The 23,634-nt window shown below is 42.9% G+C and overlaps 1 protein-coding gene across 1 annotated transcript in view; it reads right to left on the reverse strand.

Annotated features, from left to right (window-relative positions):
• LOC125459369 (kielin/chordin-like protein) overlaps positions 1-23,634 on the reverse strand; it is a 320,716-nt gene that overhangs the window by 97,529 nt on the left and 199,553 nt on the right. Inside the window, exons 11-13 of the mRNA XM_059651906.1 lie at positions 16,623-16,748; positions 6,475-6,591; positions 20-145 (exon numbers count right to left, since the gene is read on the reverse strand). Coding sequence (XP_059507889.1) covers positions 20-145; positions 6,475-6,591; positions 16,623-16,748 — 369 coding nt within the window. The remainder of the gene's footprint in view (positions 1-19; positions 146-6,474; positions 6,592-16,622; positions 16,749-23,634) is intronic.

Genomic DNA, 23,634 nt, shown 5'->3' on the forward strand with positions numbered 1-23,634 from the left:
AAAAAAGGATGGGACTTACGGATACAGGTATGTCTGTCAAAGTGGAGCCGATATCCTGGATGACAGGTGCAGTAGTAGCTTCCTGCTGTGTTGACACAGTTATGAGCACAGTGGCGATCCCCAGAAGTACCACATTCATTGTTATCTTGAAACGAATGAGAGTAACCAATGCCATGTTATATTAAAATTTTGTGTCCTCTTCTGCCTATGATCAGGTGACTTTTTAAACACGATTTTCCAATGTGATATGAAACAGTGTGTTTTCTGCCATCAATTTTGTGAAGGAATTTATGTAGATATCTATCTATTCTCACAGTTTTTATAGTGTATTTCATCTGTGTTCTCCAAGTTAATCACATTCTGTTGGCAAACCACTTCAGTTTTCCTCATGCATTGATATTTCAAAATTAATTTTGCTTCCCCTTTCTTTTTCCTCTTCTAATAAGTTTTCCTACAAAGGTATTTTCCCATTTTAGCCTCAGACTGCTTTCCCTCCACATCTCGAGCATCCACTGGAAGGGTTGTTTACCTTCCCCTTCTCCACCTGCCCAATGTGTCTGACCAATTTCTTATTTGTTCCATCATGCACTATTCTAATTCCAACGCTGGGTGTGAGCAGAAGGTCAACCAGCCGTACAGGAGTAGGTCAAGGTCACTGTGAAGGACTCTCCTCCTCAAGTTCTCCCCTCACCTGAGGTGCGCTGACCCTCAGCTTAAGCCACCACCAGTTGTATCTTTCTAATGAGAGAATAGCCTTTGGTCTGATAAGGACCAGCAATTCCTCACTACACCTCATCCTGCCCTCTTATCGACCAAAAAACAATTGAAATCGACAAACTGGCACTGTCCTACTCCGTGCATTTGTCCAGCAAGATGGGCCCGCTCTCACCAAGTTTCATTCTTATCTAACAAATGGTAGCCAGAAAATTACTTGCAATGGCTTCGCTCTCCATTCTTTCTCTATTACTTCTGGTGTTGCCCAATTCTTGGCCCCTGTCTTATTTGCATCCAAATATTTCTGCTGTGACATCTTCCAAAAGCACAGCACTGGTTTTTACATATACACTGACAACACCTAGTTCCACCTCATCATCATCTCTCTTGGCTTATCCGTCATCTCTAAACTGCATATCAGACTGTTTATCCAAGTTCCAATACTGGATTAACATAAACTCTCCTCAACTAAATATCATTATGTAACAAATTCTACCCATTTTAGACGCCGCCCCTTTGGAATCTCACACAGTTTTGTACTGAACAAACCTAACAAACAAACAACAGAAATGATATGAAGACCCAGCAAAGACTAATTACAAAGAAATCTATCAAAGCCCATTATGCCCTCAAAGGTACTAACGACCCACCGTCGATCCCGGACAACGGCTTTTGACCAGGCATATAGGAAATCTATACCACAGAATCCCTACAGTGTGGAAGCTGACCATTTGGTCCATCCAGTCCACACCATCTCATCTGAAGTCCATCCCACCCAGAACCACTGCACCCTATCCCTGCAACCCTGCATTTCCCATGATTAATCCACCTAGCCTACGTATCCCTGGACACTTCTTGAAATTTAGCGTGGCCAATCCACCTAACCTGCATATCCTTGGACTGTGGGAGGAAACCCATGGAGTCACTGGGAGAATGCGATAACTCCACATAGGGAGTCGCCCAAGACTGGAATCAAACCCGCATCCTGGTGCTGCGAGGCAGAGTACTAACCACTGAGCCACCGTATCAATTCTATTTCTTTTTCCTTCCTTTTATGCTTGAGTGTGTGTGTTGTAACAATCAATCCCTGGGCTGAATGCATGAATAAAATACCTTTCTAACAACTTTAAAGTGAGCTTGTTTATAGGTCATAGAGTCATAGAATCCCTACAGCATGGAAGCAGGCCATATGGCCCAACATGTCCACGCTGCCCCTCTGAAGAGCATCCTACCCAGACCCATTCCCCTACCCCGACATTTTCCATGTCTAACCTACCCAGTCTAAACATCCATGGACACTATGGGCAATTTAGCATAGCTAATCCACCTAACCTGCAAATTTTTGGACTGTGGGAGGAAAGCGAAGCACCTGGAGGAAACCCACGCCGACACAGGGAGAATGTGCAAACTCCACACAGACAGTCCCCACTTTAAAAATTGGACATCACACACACAGAGGTTTCAGGAGAAACATACCAAAGCATGTTTCAAAAGACACAAATATTTTAAAGAACTTTTGCTTGAAAACAGAAGGTAGGGAAAATAAGAGATGAATTTACTCCTCTCACTACATAAAGGTTTGTCTACATGTACAAACAGACTCAAGAACAACTTTTACCCCACTGTTAACAGACTTTTGAATGGACCTCTTTAATGTTACTGTTGATCTCTCTCTGCACTTCTTGGCAGCTGTAACACTGTAGGATACACTCTGTTCCATTACCCTGATGCACTTGTATAGTGTGATCTGCCTGTGAAGCAAGGAAGACAACACTTTTCGCTGTTCCTCAGTACACGTGACAGTAATAAATTAAAACAAAACCAAAATCTAATTTTAGAGTTTTAAACATCCCTAATTCTAGTTGCTCACCATTGGTGGCTGTGTCTTCAATTACCAAGGCCCCCAGGTGTGGAATTGCCTCCTTCCACTGCTTTGACACTCTATATCTCTCTCCTTGTTTAAGACTCTCACTAAGGTTTTGATCATCTGAGCAAATATTTCCTGTCCTGCCATGGCTCCATGCCATAGTTTTTATAATGCTCTTGAGAAACAGGTGGAATTTAATTCCAAAAAAATGTGAGGCCTGTTGAATATTCAGAGTGCTACAAAGGCGAGGGAATAAATGATGGATGATAGGACCCTGATTCAGATTCTGATCACTCTCTCATTTGTGATAATGCCTTCAGCTGCCAATGTCTCAGGTTTTGAAAGCATTCTTCCCCTCAAGTTCTCTCTTAAGGTACTCCTTAAAACCTCTCTGGCCAAGCTTTTATACATCTGTCCTACTTTTTAAAAAATTCATTCACAGGATGAGGGTATTGCTAGCTAGCCCAGCATTATTACCCATCCCTAATTGCCCAGAGGGAAGCTAAGAGTCAAACACATTGCTGTGGAGCTAAAGGTTGTCAGACCAGGTAACAATGACAGCTCCTTCCCAAAAAGGCAGTAGCGAACCAGGTGGGTCTTTCCTGACAATTGACAATGGATTCATGGTCATTGTTAGACTCTTAACTCCAGGTTTCGTTGAATTCAATTCCATCATTTGCCACAACAGGATTCAAACGTGGGTCCTTAGAAAATTACCTGGGTCACTGGATTAATAGTCGAGCAACAATACCACCAGACCATCACCTCTCCTACGTCTCTTGTGGGGCATTTTATTATGTTAAAGGGTCTATACAGATACAAGTTGGATTGTTGTTGTGTCAGCAGTTTTTTTGGATGGAAACCTGTCAATTAAGATATTGCCAATTGCGCACAACTCAATAAAATAATCACATTCTTGTAAAGCTAGTGTTAAACTCCTCTCTGTCCAAAACTGTGCATTTTCAAGTATGTGGATAGAAATAACATCATTGAAAGCTCCTTTCTCCTGTGGTGTTTGACGACAACAATGAAGTAGAGCTGCCCAAACTGGGAAACTGAATGAATTAAGGCAGCTGGGCATTCAGTTGTCATAGAGTCCTCTACTCAATGGGGCATAATCAGTTATCTGTCAAAATGCCAACACCATCAGATTATAGCTTGGAGTAATCTACTCTCATGGGCTTTTATTATGATCTATCAATCTAACATTTGAGATATCATTGGATTTTGCCGCTGAGTTTGGCTCAGTCATGAAACCGCATACAACATTAGATGAAGAGCTTCCCTCAATTGGCATTTTGCACAGAAAAGTCAAATTCATGGTAACAAGACTCTATTGATGTCGGTAAACATCCACTTGCTACATATCTGAGTCAACCTTCTAGCTTTTCCACAGCTCCTCGTTTCGATGCTAGTGAATTTAAAAGTACAAAAATCCTCCAGAGGCCCAACACTGGACAAACCTTTCACAGACGTGTGATGATGCTGTGGCTTTAAGACGTGTGTTTTGTCCTGGTTTCTTTTACAGACTGACTGGGGAAGAGGTGGCAAGCAGTCTACAAGAAGATATACAACTTGTGAAGCCTTGGGTGGCTTTCCTTTTCCCCCCAAGTTGGATCAATAAAAGCAGTCTGATTGGGTGTCATCAAGTCCTCACCCACAGAACCAGGGATTTTAGATTTGGCTTTCAGCAGTTGCTGTTAGAGTTTTGAAGAGATGGAAGCTATCTCTCATCCTTCTCTCAGTAACAGCCAAAAGTTGGGGTTTCTGAGCTTGCAACGGGAGTCGCATGTGAGACAATCTGTTTTCTGAATTTGTGCTTTTGTCAAGTGTGTGTTTATGGGATGTTACTGTATTGGAACAGTGAATTGGTAACAGTTACTGTATCTATTATTCTTTTAAGTTTTTGAATAGCATTAAGTTATTCCAAGTTCCTCATCTTTTAGAACATAGAACATTACAGCACAGTACAGGCTCTTCGGCCCTCGATGTTGTGCCAACCTTTCATACCGATCTGAAGCCCATCTAACCTACACTATTCCATGTACGTCCATATGCTTATCCAATGACGACTTAAATGTACTTAAAGTTGGCGAATCTACTGCCGATTGTTTGTAATACTACCAATTTTGTTGTAATTCAACTATAGTGTTTGAGTAAATTGTGCTCAGCTTAACCTTGAGTTGTTTGACAAATTGAATTGTATCTGGAACATAGCACCTCCCATTTACCTTTAATATACGAAAATGTTACTGTATGGATAACTTTCTTAATATGTTTTGAGGAGGTCTGGGCTGGTCCATAACAGGTGTTCCTCTGTATCCACTGATGACAAGCAGCATGGTACGTTCAACCAGTTCTTAGTTTAACTACTACAAAGTCAGTAGCAATAGTTGCACAAACTGCTCCTTGAAATGTTGGGTAAGAGTTTACTAAGGACTTGTGTTGATAATCAAATGCAATGGTTAATAAGGATAAGGTTGTCACCAGTGGCCTATACCTCACCTGTTTCACTGATGTCCTTTAGGGAAGGAAACTGCCATCCTTACCTGGTCGGGCCTTCATGTGACTCCAGACCCTCAGCAATGTGGATGACTCTTAACTACCCTCTGGGCAATTAGGGATGGGCAATAAATGCTGCCTGGCCAACAATGTCCTCATCCCGTGAATGATTAAAGATCTACAATATCTTCAGTCACTCCACTTGTGGAGAATATTGTACAAAAGAGAAAAGAAACGGTACCCTCAATTAGGCAGCACGGTGGCTCAGTGGTTAGCACTGCTACCTCACTGCACCAGGGACCTGGCCTCGATCCCACCCTCGGGTGGCTGTGCGGAGTTTGCACACTCTCCCTGTGTGTGCATGGGTTTCCTCCGGGTGCTCTGGTTTCCTCCCACAGTCCAAAGATGTGCAGGCTGGGCGGATTGGCCATGTTAAATTACTCCATAGAGTTCAGGGATGTTTAGATTAGGGAGATGGGTCTGGGTGGGATGTCCTGAGGGTCAGTGTGGATTTGTTGGGCTGAAGAGCCTGTTTCCACACTGTAGGGATTCTACGATCCACTTGTAAAGAACAGAACTGCTCAGCATAGAAGAAGTTTGCTCAGTCTCTGTGCCTCTATCAGCTTTTTCAAAGAGTTATTTATTTACAACCATTATGGCATACTTACCCCATTGTCCTACAATTTGTTTTCCCTTTTCACCTCGTTCTCTGGCACCGTTATCAGAATCGCACCAATGGTCCATAGATGTAATAGGAGTCACATAACTATGCAGTGTGGAAACAGACCTACTGTCCAACTCATCCAAGTCGACCAGATATTCTAAATTAATCTAGTCCCACTTGCCAGCATTTGGCCCATATCCCTCTAAACCCTTCCTATTCATATACCCATCCTGCTGCCTTTTAAATGTTGTCATTATACCAGCCTCCACTATGTCCTCTGGCAGCTCATTCCATAGACATACCACTCTCTGCATTAAAAGGCTCTTGGGCCGATTTATAACTTTGCATCCACCCCAACTCCCACCTCCGCCCCCCCCACCCACCTTGCCTTTTCTATCTTTCCCAGTATCATTTTACCAAACATCTTAAAATAAATGTTCCTCTGGTCTCTAGCCCTTCTGCTATTGGAATCACCTTACCTTATTTATACTTTCCGAAACCCTTCATAGATTTGAACATTTTCATTCAATATTTCTTTAACTTTCTCCGTTTAAAGGAAAGCAAATCAATCTTTTCCTGTCTTTCCACACATCTGAAGAGTTAGCTTCCCTGATACCATTCCAGTAGATCTCTTCCACTTGATGCAGAAGTACAGCCAGTTTTGGAATTGTGACACTGAAACACAATCTACACTATAAAATTGCAACCAAAGAAAGTAGTCTCTAACCTTGACAGTTGCGCCCATTAATGTGTTGAGTGTATCCACGCGGACAGAGGCATTGGAAGCTGCCCAGTGTATTCACACAATGGTGGGAGCAGTTGCTCTTCTCACACTCATTCACATCTGCCAACAAAAGACAATCAATGCATTTCATAGGTGTGCAATAAGAAGACAATACAACTCCTCATTGTTATTCTTTTTCAATATGATACTTGTTTTGTTCTTATGAAAATTTGGACAAGTCACCAAAAGTGGAACCACTTTCTGCCACTCTGAGTCACAGTGAAAAGCCAGGACAATTGTTAGGCTTTTTTTTATTCATTAACAGGATGAGGGTGTCGTGGACCAGGCCGCACTTATCACCCATCCCTAATTGCTCAGAGGGCAGTTACGAGTCAACCACAGTGCTGTGGATCTGGAGTGACATGGAGGCCAGGCCAGGTAAGGATGGTAGTTTCCTTCCCTAAAGGACATTGGTGAACCAGATGGGTTTTTCTGACAATTGACAATGGGTTCATAGTTATCATTAGATTCTTAATTCCAGGTATTTTTTAAAAATTGAATTCAAATTCCACCATCTGCGGTGGTGGGATTTGAACTTGGGTCCCCATTGTGTGAATACACTGGAACTTGGGTCCCCAGAGTGTTATCTGGGTCTCTAGATTGACAGTCTAGCAATAACACCACTAGGCCATCCCTCCCCTAGAAAGTCAGGAGTGGGATTTGAATCTACACCCCAGAAAGGGACCAGGATTCACCAGGTTTAAGCAAGGCAAGGACTAACACTCCTTGAGTCTGGCTCCTTGGATCATTTGGCCATCCTGACAAGCTACCCAGAGTGGGTAGGAAACGCTGATATTTCAACAAAGCTGGGTTTCTGCCTACTGCCCAGCAACCATCCTAACCCTGGCCTATTTTCCTGGGTCAGGGGTCATTTTTCATGCAGGCCAGTCTCAAGATGTCGACCACCAAGAGGGAGCCAGTCTTTATTATTCCAGCAAGTCCACCCCATAGCACAATATGATTTAAGATGAGGGTGAAACTGTAAAGAGGACATCATAGAAACTTAAACACTAAGCCATTTCGATCTTTGCTCTCCAATGGTGTTTTCAACCTTCACAGTGAATGCAATTGTCTAAAGGAGGCCAATTAGTTACCTCCTAGGCATCTGCCCCCATACATTATAAATGCAAAGACTAAAGCTCAATATTTTCTGCTCACCTGTTCCCTATTAAAGATCTTCTTCCTCAGAACAATACTGGGTGATCTGAGGAACTCAGCATTAGGGTCTGCAACAGCAGAACTTCGGGTTATTGGGGGTCTTTGACAGTGCACCTCCTGGGTGCCACATCATTGCTCAACACTACTAGGGGAACAATAAAAGAAGCAGCACTCTGGGATTGATTTACTCATGAAAAGCATCAATCATTCACTTAAATCAGCAACCTGGCAATTTCCAGATCATAAAACATAGCCAATAATTTACTGGTGCTAGCATCTGATCTTTCATTTGTCTCTACACTGTTATGTGAACTGTAGAATAAAAGGAATAACTTCTTAAACTGGAGTTCATGCTGAATTATATCAAAGATTAAAAACATCACAAAACTCAGATAAACATTGCTTGGAGTTTTTACTGCATACTCCTTATACAGCACTTCTGTTACTCTACCCATTGTGCTAGCATTCTGAACACCCTAACTTAGATAGCTGTAACTGTTGAGCTTTTAGTCATCACTTTCATGTTCTCAGAACCAATCAATATTTCCCATAAAAAGAATGACAGTCCTCAGATTGTTGAACACTACTGAATATTCAGTGTTTGAACATGGCATATTCTGAGTAGTGTGTGTTTAATGTGAAAGCTCAATGTGCTAGATAGCCAACATTTTCTGTCCAAGATCGAAACTTCAAAGGGCTGGCACAGGTGCTTCATGATCCAGCACATATTTTTGTGGCTAAGGCAAGTTTAACAGCACCAAGCGTCCTGTCAGAAAGCTGCTCCTGCAACTCTAGTTAGCTGGAAGCCTCCGCAATGCACACATGCTTATTTTACAAAAGCACAGAACACCTTCTGGCAGACTTTTGTATTTGTGGTCCACTTACAGAGCAGGTTTCCAGAATGCACTTAAATGGCACAGGTGCCATTGCATAAGTGACACCAGGCTGATCACCTTTATTGAAACAAATTGATCCCTGATCACTGGATTTTGACTGCATCGGCACCACTCCAGATGGATGAATACCATTTCCAAAAGACCCATTTCTGCTCGTCCTCTGCACCACCACCTCGATCATTCTCTTGCACCTGCTGCTTCTAAACATTCCATTGCATGGACAGTCGTCTTTAGCTAAATTTGTTGTATTCTCCACAATGCCAAATAACTCTGTGATACAATGGAAAATGTCTGGGTTAATCTGGGGTTGGCAGGTTAGGCTAGAGCTAATGTCACAGCCAGAGCTATAAATTACTGAGATAACAGCTAAATTCTTATATTCTTCATATGATACTGGTTACATCCCCTACTACACGATAATTAGTAAAACAACTAGCTGTATTTGTGAAAATAAATTTATCAGTTTTGATAACAATTTAACTTTAGCTTTTCAATATCTGTCCAGATCCCTTCTGGAAAGGTACAGTCCTTCTGCTGGCTACTCTCACCCCTCAACTCTTCCATGGTGCTCTCTAAATTTATGCTTCAGTTTTTATAATAAGAGAAGAAGAAAAGAGAATATTTACAGCAGGATGCTCCCTACTATGTGGCCAATTCCTCTGAGTGCCCCCTCAAAGTGGAAATTAATGCAACGCTAGATTATTGCACACAGATTAAAACAACATGCCCAGGCTTATTTATAAATTAAATCGTACAGGGATACATAAACGCCAGTAACCTTTTCAGTTCAGTGCCTGCAAATACAAGTAAATATAATAGGGATACTAGAACAACTTTTTAGTCTCTTGTACCACAATAGTCTTTTGAATTAATTTTCTTTGCTATTGTGTCAAAGATAAAACAGAATCACATGATTTTTTTCAGTTTGAACGTGACCAGACCAAACCATAAAACCAGTGGCCAGAATTGCATTTATTTCTAAGGCATAAACTTCCACGATGAGAACAGATTTTACAGCTTAAAGGCAACCTGTAGAGCACATTAACAGACTGCGCTTCATACCTATGTCAGTGGGAAACTATAGCTCTATGTGTGCAAACATTAACATTTCAAACATGCCATTCCAGCAGCCAGAGTAACTTCATCCTAATTTGATTTCCAAATTGGAATTACTCCATCACTAGCAGACTAACCATTTATTGCCTTTGATTTGGAGACTAAGTGAAAAGAGAGTGGCCTCTTAAACCTTAAAGAAGAACACCCAAAAGAAAGCTGCTCTAGTTCCAACAATATCATTGCCACGGAAATACACTGTATATTCCCATTTATACCACAGTTCTGGTGAACTTAGGACAGTGGAGTGAGGCCAGTTCTGAGAAAGCCTGAGCCAAAATATTTGTCGTATTGCGTTTAAATGAAATCAAGCAATTAAAGTCAATCTCGACATCCACTGGCGTGACAGCTTTTCGTCTTTCAATACACTCCATCGACACATTTAGCGAATGCATACATCATCATTGCTTCATTGAAAAATTGAGGAGGTGGTTTCATACATAAAGGAGTGAAAATAGGCAGAGAGATCAAATTGTATGATTAATCCACACCCATTGATTGAAAACCAGGCAGTGTTCCAACTCCAATGCCTGCCTGCTCATTTCAGTGGTTTCTGCTTACATACGGTACTAATTGTGCAGTTTATTGGCTTTCAGTATCAGCAGGATCCCACAATCATAATTTCATAGCAGCACTTAAAGAAAGACTGCACTGCTTAAAACTATTATTCACTCCTGAGAGTGGAGGTGCATTGTGACTAGAGCAGATGCCAGTAGATTCGCTTGCCATACTTCTATCTTGGGAAATAGCACAGGGAAGGAATACTATGAGAAAAGTGGGACTTAAGTTTCCTCAACTCTGCACTGATGGTTTTTGCGTAGTACCTGAAATGGTGAAGTGATCTCCTGATTTTGCTGCAGGGATGGAGGTCCTTAGATACTTGGTTAAGTCAGTTGCAGCAGACAGCCATGTGGTCAAAGCCAGGAATCTGCAATGGCTTCCCACCAGTGCTCAAGGTCGGTGAATCCACCTTCAAATCTCAACTCACCAACTGTATTAGAGATAATGGGAACTGCAGATGCTGGAGAATCCAAGACAACAAAGTGTGAAGCTGGATGAACACAGCAGGCCAAGCAGCATCCCAGGAGCACAAAAGCTGACGTTTTGGGCCTAGACCCTTCATCAGAGAGGGGGATGGGGAGAGGGTTCTGGAATAATTAGGGAGAGAGGGGGAGGCGGACCGAAGATGGAGAGAAAAGAAGATAGGTGGAGAGGACAGTATAGGTCGAGAGGTAGGGAGGGGATAGGTCAGTCCAGGGAAGACTGACAGGGCAAGGAGGTGGGATGAGGTTAGTAGGTAGGAAATGGAGGTGCGGCTTGAAGTGGGAGGAAGGGATGAGTGAGAGGAAGAACAGGTTAGAGAGGCAGAGACAGGCTGGGCTGGTTTTGGGGTGCAGTGGGGGGAAGGGATGAGCTGGGCTGGTTGTGTGATGCAGTGGGAGGGGACGAACTGGGCTGGTTTTGGGATGTGGTGCGGGGAAGGGGAGCTTTTGAAGCTTGTGAAGTCCACATTGACACCATTGGGTTGCAGGGTTCCCAAGCGGAATATGAGTTGTTGTTCTGCAACCTTCGGGTGGCATCACTGTGGCACTGCAGGAGGCCCATGATGGACATGCCGTCTAAAGAATGGGAGGGGGAGTTAAAATGGTTCACGACTGGGAGGTGCGGTTGTTTATTGCGAACCGAGCGGAGGTGTTCTGCAAAGCGGTCCCCAAGCCTCCGCTTGGTTTCCCCAATGTAGAAGAAGCCACACCGGGTACAGTGGATGCAGTATACCACATTGGCAGATGTGCAGGTGAACCTCTGCTTATTATGGAAAGTCATCTTGGGGCCTGGGATGGGGGTGAGGGAGGAGGTGTGGGGGCAAGTGTAGCACTTCCTGCGGTTGCAGGCGAAGGTGCTGGATGTGGTGGGGTTGGAGGGCAGTGTGGAGCGAACAAGGGAGTCATGGAGAGAGTGGTCTCTCCGGAAGGCAGACAAGGGTTGGGATGGAAAAATGTCTTGGGTGGTGGGGTCGGATTGTAGATGGCGGAAGTGTCGGAGGATGATGCGTTGTATCCGGAGGTTGGTGGGGTGGTGTGAGAGAACGAGGGGTTCCTCTTGGGGCAGTTGTGGTGGGGGTGGGGTGTGAGGGGTGTGTTGCGGGAAATATGGGAGACGCGTTCAAGGGCGTTCTTGAGCACTGCGGGGGAAAAGATGCAGTCCTTGAAGAACGCGGACATCTGGGATGTGCAGAAATGGACTGCCTCATCCTGGGAGCAGATGCAGCGGATGCAGAGGAATTGGGAATAGGGGATGGAATTTTTGCAGAAGGGTGGGTGGGAGGAGGTGTATTCTCAGTAGTTGTGGGAGTCGGTGGGCTTGAAATGGACATCAGTTTCTAGCTGGTTACCTGACATGGAGACTGAGAGGTCCAGGAAGGTAAGGGATGTGTTGGAGATGGCCCAGGTGAACTTGAGGTTGGGGTGGAAGGTGTTGGTGAAGTGGATGAACTGTTTGAGCTCCTCTGGGGAGCAAGAGGCGACGCCGATACCGTCATCAATGTAACGGAGGATGAAGTGGGGTTTGGGGCCTGTGCAGGTGCGGAAGAGGGACTGTTCCATGTAACGTACAAAGAGGCAGGCATAGCTTGGGCCCATGCGGGTACCCATGGCCATCCCCTTTGTCTGTAGGAAGTAGGAGGAATCGAAAGAGAAGTTGTTGAGGGTGAGGACAAGTTCGGCTATGCAGACGAGGGTGTCAATGGAGGTGGACTGGTCAGGCCTGCAGGACAGGAAGAAGCGGAGGGCCTTGAGGCCATCATCATGAGGAATACAGGTGTACAGGGACTGGATGTCCATGGTGAAAATGAGGTGCTGCGGGCCAGGGAATTGGAAGTTCTGGAGGAGGTGGAGGGCGTGGGTGGTGTCACGGACGTAGGTAGGGAGTTCCTGGACCAAAGGGAAGAAAATGGAGTCCAGCTAGGTGGAGATGAGTTCGGTGGGGCAGGAACAGGCTGAGACAATGGGTCGACCATGGCAGGCAGGTTTGTGGATTTTGGGAAGGAGATAGAAACGGGCCGTGCGGGGTTGGGGAACAATAAGGTTGAAGGCTGTAGGTGGGAGGTCCCCTGAGGTGATGAGGTCATGGGTGATATTGGAAATGATGGTTTGGTGCTCGGGGGTGGGGTCATGATCAAGGGGGTGGTAGGAGGAGGTGTCGGAGAGTTGGCGTTTGGCTTCGGCGATGTAGAGGTCAGTGCGCCATACTACCACTGCGCCTCCCTTGTCTGCGGGTTTGATGGTGAGGTTGGGGTTGGAGTGGAGGGCTGCCTGTTCTGCGGGGGAGAGGTTGGAGTGGGTGAGAGGGGTGGAGAGGTTGAGGCGGTTAATGTGTCGACAGCAGTTGGAGATGAAGAGGTCAAGGGAGGGTAGGAGGCCTGGGGGTGGTGTATTATTCAGCTCAGCACTGTTCAATACACTCCCACCATTCACTGACAAGAATCTCAATCAAATATTCAACTGTTTCACCTCACCCTCATGTACTTCACATTGCCAAAAGCCTTGGAAGGAAGGAAGGGAGAGAGGGAGATCTGATGCTAAGTTTTGAGCAGCCAGCTCCTGCATGATGCTGGGGTCCTCAATCAAAGGGCCACACTGACAGGCCACTGGAAAACCCAACAGAGAGTTTACTGAGCACTGCTCTGGAAGTGCAGGAAGGCTGGACGGCTCCCATTTATCTACCCCTGAATTGAAGTGAGCTCAGGGATCATGGGTGTCAACTAGCTCATCAGTTAAGTAGTGGTTACCCTGCTGATCCCATGAGTTCACGCTAGAGACGGCCAGGAATCCCACCTCAGCCCCTTCTCCACCCCCATTTAATTGGTAGAGGTTACGGCATTCTCATGATGTTGTGCTGGAGGGTCTCCACTTCAATTAAATTGAGCCTAACTGTCATGATTCCTATTATGATGGGATGTATTAAATCAAGCTCATTACACCCCAGACATTTTATTACTTCATTTTAATCCAACATAAGGATACCCATTTAACAAAGAGTAAAGCTGGATGAATACAGCAGGCCAAGCAGCATCTTAGGAGCACAAAAGCTGACGTTTCAGGCCTAGACACTTCATCAGATACCCAGTTTGGTATTTTACCAAAGCACCAGGAGCGGCCAACCTGATGGAGTTACAACAAAGAGCTCTGTGCACACTGAACAGCAGAAGCAACAAGCCATTGACAGGTCTAAGCAACCTTATAACAAATAGATCAAACCAAACTCTACAGTCCTACCTCATCCAATCATGAACAGTGGTGGTTATTTAAACAGCTGACAGGAGAAGGGGCTCCACAAATGCCTCTTCCTGTCACCTACCTGTCATGGTGTGTCCTGTCTACAAAAAGCAGGACAAATCCAAGCCTTTCAATTATGGGCCCATTATTCTGTTTTAGATCATCAACAAAATAATGTATGGGGTTATTGCCAATGCTGTCAAGTAAACGTTGCTTAATAGTAACCTGTCTCTAATGCTCAGTTTGACTTCCGCTGGGGCCACTCAGCTCCAGAACTGGATGCACCATATAAAAGCTACAACCACAACAGCAAGTCAGAGGCTGGGAATCCTGCAGCAAGGAGATCATCTCCTGCCTCCTAAATGACAGATCACAATCTACAAGGCACAAGTAAGAAGTGTGACTTGCCTGGATGGGTGCAGCTCCAACAACACTGAAGAAGCTTGACACCATCCACGATAAAGTAGCCCACTTGATTGGCACCTTGTCCATCCCCTCCAATATTCATTCCCTTCATCACTAATGCACAGTGGCCGTAGTACTTACCATCTACAAGACACACTGCAGTAACTCACCAAGGCTCCTCCACTTAGCCCTGTGATCTTTACCATCAAGAATGACACAGGAAATGTCTCTTTAAGCAAGTTCCCCTCTAAGGCACATACCATCCTGACTTGGAACTATATAGCTGTTTGTTTACTGGTGCTTGGTTGAATTCCTGGAACTGTGTCCTGACCTCCCAAGGTTGAAGGCGGCAGCTCACCTACACATTCTCCAGAGCAATCAGGGATAGGAGATGACTACTGATCTAGCCAATGACATTCACGTCCCAGGAACAAATATTCAAAAAAAAGTTACAATCATTAAAATAATTCTTCACAGATTTGTCCCAAATGCTAGTCTGCAAGTGAAGTCACTTTGCTGGGATGTCATTCTTGGTTAGTGATCATGGCTAAAGTTACTTCTCTGTGGTCACTAGTGGTGGATTCCAAAATTCTCCTTTAGGAGTTCTTCACTTGTACTAATGAAGTCTTCCGGTCAATTTACAACTCACATTTTAATTAGAAGGGTTTCAGAGAAAAGAATGAGAGGCTTTGGGCTGTTGGCCCAATTAGTTATTCCATTTTGACTATCTTCAAGCCCAATGCCTTCTTATCACCCACAACATGGGCCGCGTGATCTCTCTTTAAAAGCTAGAAATGCCAAAAGCATGTCAATAGGATCGGTTCTGAGAAATTAAATACACATAAACAATTTGCAATGCACTCCTCCAGTTATTGATTGCCCAGCTGTAATTGGTAGGTTTTATTTCAGGAAGGTTATCAACATTTATGTGACTAATGCCACAAAATCTAAAGCCCTCTGACAAGCAGAGATAGGAAGCCGAATTAACAAGAACACCAATCTGTTTTCCAAGTTACCCAGAGACCACATGTGTCCCAGACTGCAAAGAACTTAAGCATTGCAAAGTCATTTGTTAGAATTGTGCCCCTGAAGATCTTAGTCACACTTGCCTCTGGTTACAAATACAATTTCATCAGACATGGTCTGACAGCCTGGAGCTGAATCCAATTGCTGCTTTTCCAGCATTGACATTGTCAAGTAAAAAAACATAAAAGGAGCATTTCACTTTAGACGTTGTTACATTAAATTGGCCAGGTGAATAATTTTAAAGCAAATGTATTCAGGTGATTCACGATATAAATTCTGTAGTCTAATGTGGTAATAAGTTACAGGGTCATAGAGCTGTACAGCATGGAAACAGACCCTTCAGACCAACCAGTCCATTCCGACCAGATATTCGAGATAAATCTAGTCCCATTTGCCAACATTTGGCCTACATCCCTCTAAACCCTTCCTAGTCATATAACCATCCAGATGCCTTTTAAATGTTGTATTTGTACCAGCCTCCACCGCTTCCTCTGACAACTTACTCCACTACACGCACCACCCTCTGTGAGAAAAGTTGCCCCTTAGGTCCCTTTTAAACCTTTCCCCTCTCACCTTAAACCTGTGCCCTCCAGTTTTGAACTCCCCCACCCTAGGGAAAAGACCTTGGCTATTCCCCGTATCCATGCTCCTCATGATTTTATAAACCTCCATAAGGTCACCCCTCAGCCTCCGAAGCTCCATGATAAATAGCCAATTAGTCTTTTTTAACAGTTCATTTATAGGCCACAGGCATCACTGGCAGACCTGCATTTGTTGCCCATCCCTGGTTGCTCTTGAAGTGGTGGTGGTGAGCTACCTTTTTGAACTGCCGCAAGCCATGTGTTGTAGGTAGATCCACAGTGCCATTAGGAAGGGAATTCAAGTGAGAGTGAAGGAACGGCGATATATTTCCAAGTCAAGATGGTGAGTGGCTTAGAGGCAACTTACAGGCAGTGGTGTTCTCAGGTGCCTGCTGCTGTTGTCCTTCTAGGTGGAAGTTGCTGTTGCTTTGAAAGGTGCTGCCAAAGGAGCCTTGGTGAATTTCTGTGCGGCATCTTGTAGATGATATACACTGAGCGATGGGGGTAGAGTGAGTGACTAGTTGTGGATGTATTGCCAGTCGTTAAGTTGTACAAGCTTTTGACAATTTTATGACAGTGAACACTGTACAATCACACTGTGCTTTGCAAAGGAGAAGACATGAGGAATAGCCACATACCTCCACACCTCTGTCCATCGGAGAGCAACTCATAGCCAAGGGGACACATGCATTTGAAACTACCTACAGTATTCATGCACTGGTGCTCACAAAGTGTGTGTCCATGTTTTTCACACTCATCTATATCTAAAATCAGAGAGAAGGACAGTGAATGTCATTGCTTTCAGAAATGTGACTGTGACTTCATCAAAACTCACTATTTACAACATATTATCAATCTTTATTCCACTAAATTACAATGTTCACTAAACTAATAAGCAAACTCACCTCACCAATTGGGAGCTCTTTCTACACTAATCACCAAGATTTAATGCAACAATAATTAGTAGCTGGTGGGATAAGAGGATCAATGGTATGGCAATAATGTCACAGAGGTGCAGCCTGGTGGGTAATTGTCACAGGTTCAAATACATTAATTGGAGTTTTCTTTTTAAGTAGTTAAATTAAGCTGTTTTAAAATACCTGGAACTAAAAGATTGTCTGAGGGTGGTGTCCATGAAATATTGGCATAAAAACCCATCTGGTTCACTCAGGAAGATAACCTAACTACTTTGAGTACAGTCTCAGAATCACACAATGTCTCAGACACCACCATTATCACCCCAGATATGTACTGTGCCACTAGGAGGACAGGCCCATCAGAGCTGGGTTGGCATAAGGGTATACATTCAGAAAGGAGGTGCAGTGGGATCTTCAGTATTAACTTAGACCACATAAATTTGCACGGGCCAGTCAAAAATCAATAAGGAAGTTTCCTGCTGAGTATGTGAACTTGGCTGACAAATCGGTACTGCTCCATTGTGAGTATCAACTGGAAGAAGCATCGAGGGTGGCAAGTGTACATAATTTATTCTGTGTGGGGGGCTCAATGTTCATCACCAAAAATGGCTTGGTAGTGCCACTACTGATCGAATTGTCTGAGTTCTAAAGCATATAGCTACTATATTGAGTCTGCAGCAAGTGATGAGAGATTTGAGGAAAGGGAAACCTAGTCAACCTCTTCAATCCACCTGACACCTCTTCACAACAGTATCAGTGGGAATCAGCACTACTTGTGGAAACAAAGTACCATATTTACATGGTGATAACCCTCTATTGTGTTACGCGGCACAACCACTAGACTGAATGAGATAGACTACAAACATGTAGCGAGTAAAATTTGGTGTCCCCACGAAGAACTGTACATCATCAGCAGCAGGAAAGCTTTATTCACTCACATAGTCTCATAGCACAGAAAGATCCTCCATTCCACCATCATCATCAAGCTGGTCCGTCACCCATATGAAAACATTAATTCTGAGTGATAGAATATAATTTGTAGATTTAATTCCTGTCCTAATGCTGCATAATAAAGTTGATTGTTGCTTGTTTAAAACCATTAGAATCTTGTACCTTTATTCTCTTAGAAAGGCTGTTAGAACTCCCACTTTGTCTTCTGCAAAAAAAATTATTGGTCCATAGCAGATTGTAACATAAATTAAGCAGCCAGATCTGAGCTCAGGATACACGCACATAGCAGCATGCAATAGGCAGGTCTAAGCTTTCCCAAAACCAGTGGCTCAAACCTGAGCTCTTTCGTCATGCTGCATCCTGTTGTATACAGTGGTAGAACAATTAAACAACTAACAAGAGGAGTCAGGTTCAAAAAATTTCCCCATCCTCAATGAGTGGAGGGCCCAGCACATAATGAATTTGTTACAGGCTGGCATCTATGATGCTAGGATCTTCAAAGGCACCAAGATGCATAGCGACTTGGTACCTCCAGTTGTAGAGGGTTGTTAGTGTTTCAGCCTTTTGTTTTGACTCATATTCCAGACAAGTTACACAGCAACAATTTATCATCGCTCCTTCAATTGCTCTTTCTGATACTACAACCTTTATGATGGCACCTACAACACTTTTAGTAAAGCAATTAACAGTTACGATGCTAACAGCTAACAGTTATGACTGTAATTAACATTTACAAACATAATCATTAGCATTTACAGCATTAATCCATACAGACAATATTAAACATTTAGACTAATCAAAATACCTAATTCAAATTATCACTACAATAATTATTCAAAATATAGGACAAACCTAACGAACACAATACTGTGGAAGAATGTGTTAAAAGTGATTTCCTGGAGCAGTATGTTGAGGAGCTGACTGAACAATATGCTGTTTTAGACCTAATGATATGTAGTGGAAAATAACTAACTATTAATCTTGATGTAAGTCAACTTTTAAGGATGATTGATTGCAAGAGACTTCTTTTCCAAGCTCTTGAAAGACAGAATTATGAAGATGGATGCATTGGTAATCATTCTACAAAATCCTATAGATGCTGCAACAGTTCTTGCAAATTGAAATTTTAACGATGTATTCTGACTTTTAAGAAAGGGAAGGGGACAGGAAGAGAAAACAGTGAGCTACAGATTTGTTAGCCTTACAGGGATAGCAGAAAAAATGTTAGCACATACCCTAAAAGATATGATATTTGGACACTTGATAATCTTTACCTGATTTGGCCATAATCAGCAAAGATTTGTGAATGAGAGGTCATGCTAGATAATCTGGTGGAGTTTTTTTTTGAGGATGTTACTGACAGAATTGATAAAGGGACTTGATTGGTACGGTATTCTGGATTTCCAGAAGGCTTTTGAAAATGTCCCAGGTGGACATTGTTTGGAAATTAAAGCATGTGCAAGAGAATGTAATGTACTGTTACAAATTAAGGATTGGCTAACATGCTGAAAACAGAGTATAAATAGGTCATTCTCACACTGGCAGGCTATGAGAAGTGAGGTGCAGGTACTGCGAGGATCAGTGGTTGGGCCCAAGCTGTTCATAAAATTTATTCATAGCCCCTAGATGGAGACCAAACATGATATTTGCAATTTCACAAATGACACAAAATTAAGTGGGAGTCTATGCTGTGAGGAAGATGCAAACGGGTCATAGCCGGAATTGATAACGCGGTGTGGAGCTGAAGGAACACAGCAGGCCAGGCAGCATTCGAGGAGCAGGCAAGTTGATTCTCAGTTCAGGATTCTTCATCAGAAAAAAAAAACTGATGAGTGGGCAATAACATGGTAGATGAAACATAATGTGAAAAATTGAGACGTTATTCACTTTCACAGGAGGAATAGATGTGCACAGAGTGTCTTAAATGGCAAAAGTTATGAAGTGTAGATGTACGAAGGAATCTGGGTGTCATTATTGATAAGTCACATCTAACGTGCAAGTATAGCAAGGATTTGGGAAGGTTAACCGTCTGTCAGCCTTTAACACTGGATGATCTGGACACAGGAGTACTGGAGGTTTGTGTGAATTGTCTATAACCTTACTTCGACCACATCTGGAGTACTCTGTTCAGTTTTGGTCCTTTATTTTAGGAAGGATATTATTGTCAGAGAGGGAATGTACAAATTTTCATCGACCTGTTCCAGAGATGGCAGGAATGTCCCTTTGAAGAACAAAATAAGCCTGTATTCTCTAAAATTTTAAGTAATCATTCATATGTGCAAAACTCCCCAAGGAATAGATAGGGATTTTATTCTATACTGTATCCACTCTATAGTGTGGAAACAAGCCATTTAGCCCAACAAGTCCACACGAAATCAGACCAATCCCCTTACCCTAACTCTGTAAACCCTGTATGTCTCACGGTTAACACATGCCTGAACAAAATGGGCAATTTAGCATGGCCAAACCACCTAACCTGCGTATCTTTGGAGCTGGGAGGAAACCAAAGCATCCAGCAAAAACCCATGCAGACAAGGGGAAAACGTACAAACTCCACACAGACAGGTGCCCAAGGGTGGAATGGAACCCAGGTCCCTGACTCTGTGAGGCAGCAGCACTAACCACTGAGCCAGTGAGATGGCCTGCGGTTGGAAGACTGAACTGGGGACGTAACTATTGTAAGATAAGTATTTTATTTTGTTTTTAATTTGTTTGAACTACAAATTTGAAAGTGTACAAAACTACAGTTGAAATGTTTTGAAACCATTTGTATGATGTATATTCATCTCAAAGAAGAATTTGATGATTGAACCTGGCTGATAAATCAGGCTTAGAATCTAAATTTGTAGTGCACAGAAACAGACCCTAAGTCCAACTCGTCCATGCTGACCAGATATCCTAAATAAATTTAGTCCTGTTTGGACTAGATTTGGTCCCTATTCTTCTAAACCGTTCCTATTCATATAGCCATCCAGTTGCCTTTTAAATATTGTAATTGTACCAGCCTTCACCACTCCCTCTGGCAGTTCATTCCATACATGCATGAAAATATTGCCGCTTAGATCCCTTTTAAATCTTACCTCCTCATCCTGATCCTATGCCATCAAGTTTTGGACTCTGCTAACCTACGCGTAAGACCTTGACTATTCACCCTCTCTACATCCCTCATGATTTTATAAACTTCTTTAAGGGCACTCCTCAGCCTCCAACGCTCCAGGGAAAACAGCCCCAGCCTATTCGACCTCTCTCCATGGCGCAAACACTCCAACCCTGGCATTATCCTTGTAAAACCCTTTTAAATTTCACAACATCTTTCCTATAGCAGGGAGGCCAGAACTGAAAATAGAGATAACAAGGCGTAGAGCTGGGTGAAAACAGCAGGCCAAGCAGCATCAGAGGAGCAAGAAGGCTGACGTTTTGGGCCTAGACCCTTCTTCAGATTTCTGGAGAAAGGTCTAGGCCTGAAACGTCAGCCATCCTGCTCCTCTGATGCTGCTTGGCCTGCTGCATTCATCCAGCTCTAGACCTTGCTATCTCAGATTCTCCAGCATCTGCAGTTCCTACTGTCTCTGAGGCCAGAAATGAACGCAGTGTTCCAAAAGTGGCTGAACCAATATTCAGTACAGCCACGTCATGGCCTCCCTATACTCAATGCAATAACCAACAAAGGCAAGCGTACTAAATGTCTTCTTCACTATCCTGTCTACCTAGTTTGTTTATTTTTACAACTCCTTACAACAGTTTTCCTTACTAATGTGTACATTCTTCAAATTTGAAAGTCTCTTGGTTTTTGCTTCATTGTTGTTTTGTTTGGCTTAATAATGCAAATGAAAAATGTGTGACAAGCTGAAAAATCTGCGTAGACTCAATACTACTTTTTTTTGCGAAATTGTGCAACTTTTGGAAGCAAGAATAGGACTGTGCTGACACTCTGTTCTTAAGTTCCATCTTGTAATGCAGTGAGTGGTTAGGATCTAGAATGTAGTGCTTGGCAGTGTGATGGCAGTAGGTTTAATCAAGATATCCAAGGGAGAAATGGATTGTTATTTTAAAAAGAAGATTATACAGTACTACAGGGGGAAAGCAAGGGAATAGTGTGTTATAACAAGGTGTAGAGCTGGATGAACACAACAGGCCAAGAGGAGCATCAGAGGAGCAGGAAAACTGACCTTTCAGGCTTAGGCTCTTCATCAGAAATGGGGGAGGGGAAGAGGGTTCTGAAATAAATAGGGACAGAGGGGGAGGCAGATCGAAGATTGATAGAGGAGAAGATAAATGGAGAGGAGTTGCAGTGGGAGAGAGATCCCCTGAAGTTTGTCAAGAGGGAGGAGGGTAACTTCTTCAGGTTAGGCATCCTTAGGTGTTCATCCAGCTCTGCACCTTGTTATCTCAGATTCTCCAGCAATGCAGTTCCTATTATCTCGGGAATACTGCGATATCTTTGTAGGGCAGATTAAAGAGTACATAGTATATGCAGAATCAACATTGAACTAAGATTTTATTGAGTTTGGTATATACATATAAATAACATATATATGCAAACAGTCTCAATTATTACACTCCTCCCTTTTTAATGATTATGCTGCCCAATGTTCAAAATCCCATACAATTTACGTACTCTTCTTGTTTTCCATTCATCTACAAATCCAATTGAATCAGTGGTTCTCTATTCCCGGAAGCATATCTCAAATATTCAGCATTTGGGAAAAGACCTTGGGTTTTCTGGGCTTGAGATTGAGGAAAAATTTCTCTAACAAGAACTGACTTTTCCTTTCAACAATCTGTCTGATTCTGACTTGGACTTGGACTGGTTTCAGGCACAACTTGTTTTAGGTTACCTACTTGAATCTCAGCTATCCAATTAGAGTCATAGCCATTTGAGCTACTGAGCACAGTGACAGCATCTTCAGTCCAACTTGTCCTCATCAACTAGATATGCTAAATAAATCTAGATCCATTTGCCAGCATTTGGCCCATATCCCTCCAAACCCTTCCTATTCATATACCCATCCAGATGCCTTCTACATGTTGTAATTGTACCAGGCTCCACCACATCCTCTGGCAGCTCATTCCATTGAAGCACCACTCTCTGTGTGAAAATGTTGCCCTTTAGGTCCCTTTTAATTCTTTCTCCTCTCATCTTAAATTCATCAGACTCATTTCATTGTTCCTAACTCGCTGCTTCATTATGAACCTCTGATGACAAAACACTAATATTTTCACTACCAAACATTCTGAATGAGTACATGTGAACATCAAGTCTTTCTTACAACTCCCTGGCATCAACAATTTCCAATGATGGATACTTCTTTCTGGAGCCAGTACAGGCAAGATGGGCCAAAGGGCCATCTTTCTTCACTGTAAAATTCGATGGTTCAGTGTTCTTTCACTTTAACCTTGTGGTTCAACTTTAAACTTCTGTATTTCCCGGAGGACAAGAAGAAAGGGATTTTATTTTATAAAACTATATTATCTTAAGCAATTCACTTACTTAACTGTTGGATATTAAACTGATTATCAAATACAGAACGGGATAATAGCTACTTCTAGAAATTTCCATCAATTTTCTCTTAATCTTTACCTATCATGCCTTTCTTTCTGTGATTGTTTCTCTTCTATTGGCTGCAATAAACATGACCTCAGCAATTAAAACCTAATTCTTGGCTGTCTTCCAAGAAACAATTCAGCTGGTTTTCTATTGATGATAATATTAGGGTTTTTGTAATAACTAACAGATAGCCACTAGTTTCTAATGCAATGTCATCTGATGTTTCTCTGAGTT

Source organism: Stegostoma tigrinum, chromosome 17, assembly GCF_030684315.1.
Source record: "Stegostoma tigrinum isolate sSteTig4 chromosome 17, sSteTig4.hap1, whole genome shotgun sequence".
Classification (NCBI taxonomy): Eukaryota; Metazoa; Chordata; class Chondrichthyes; order Orectolobiformes; family Stegostomatidae; genus Stegostoma; species Stegostoma tigrinum.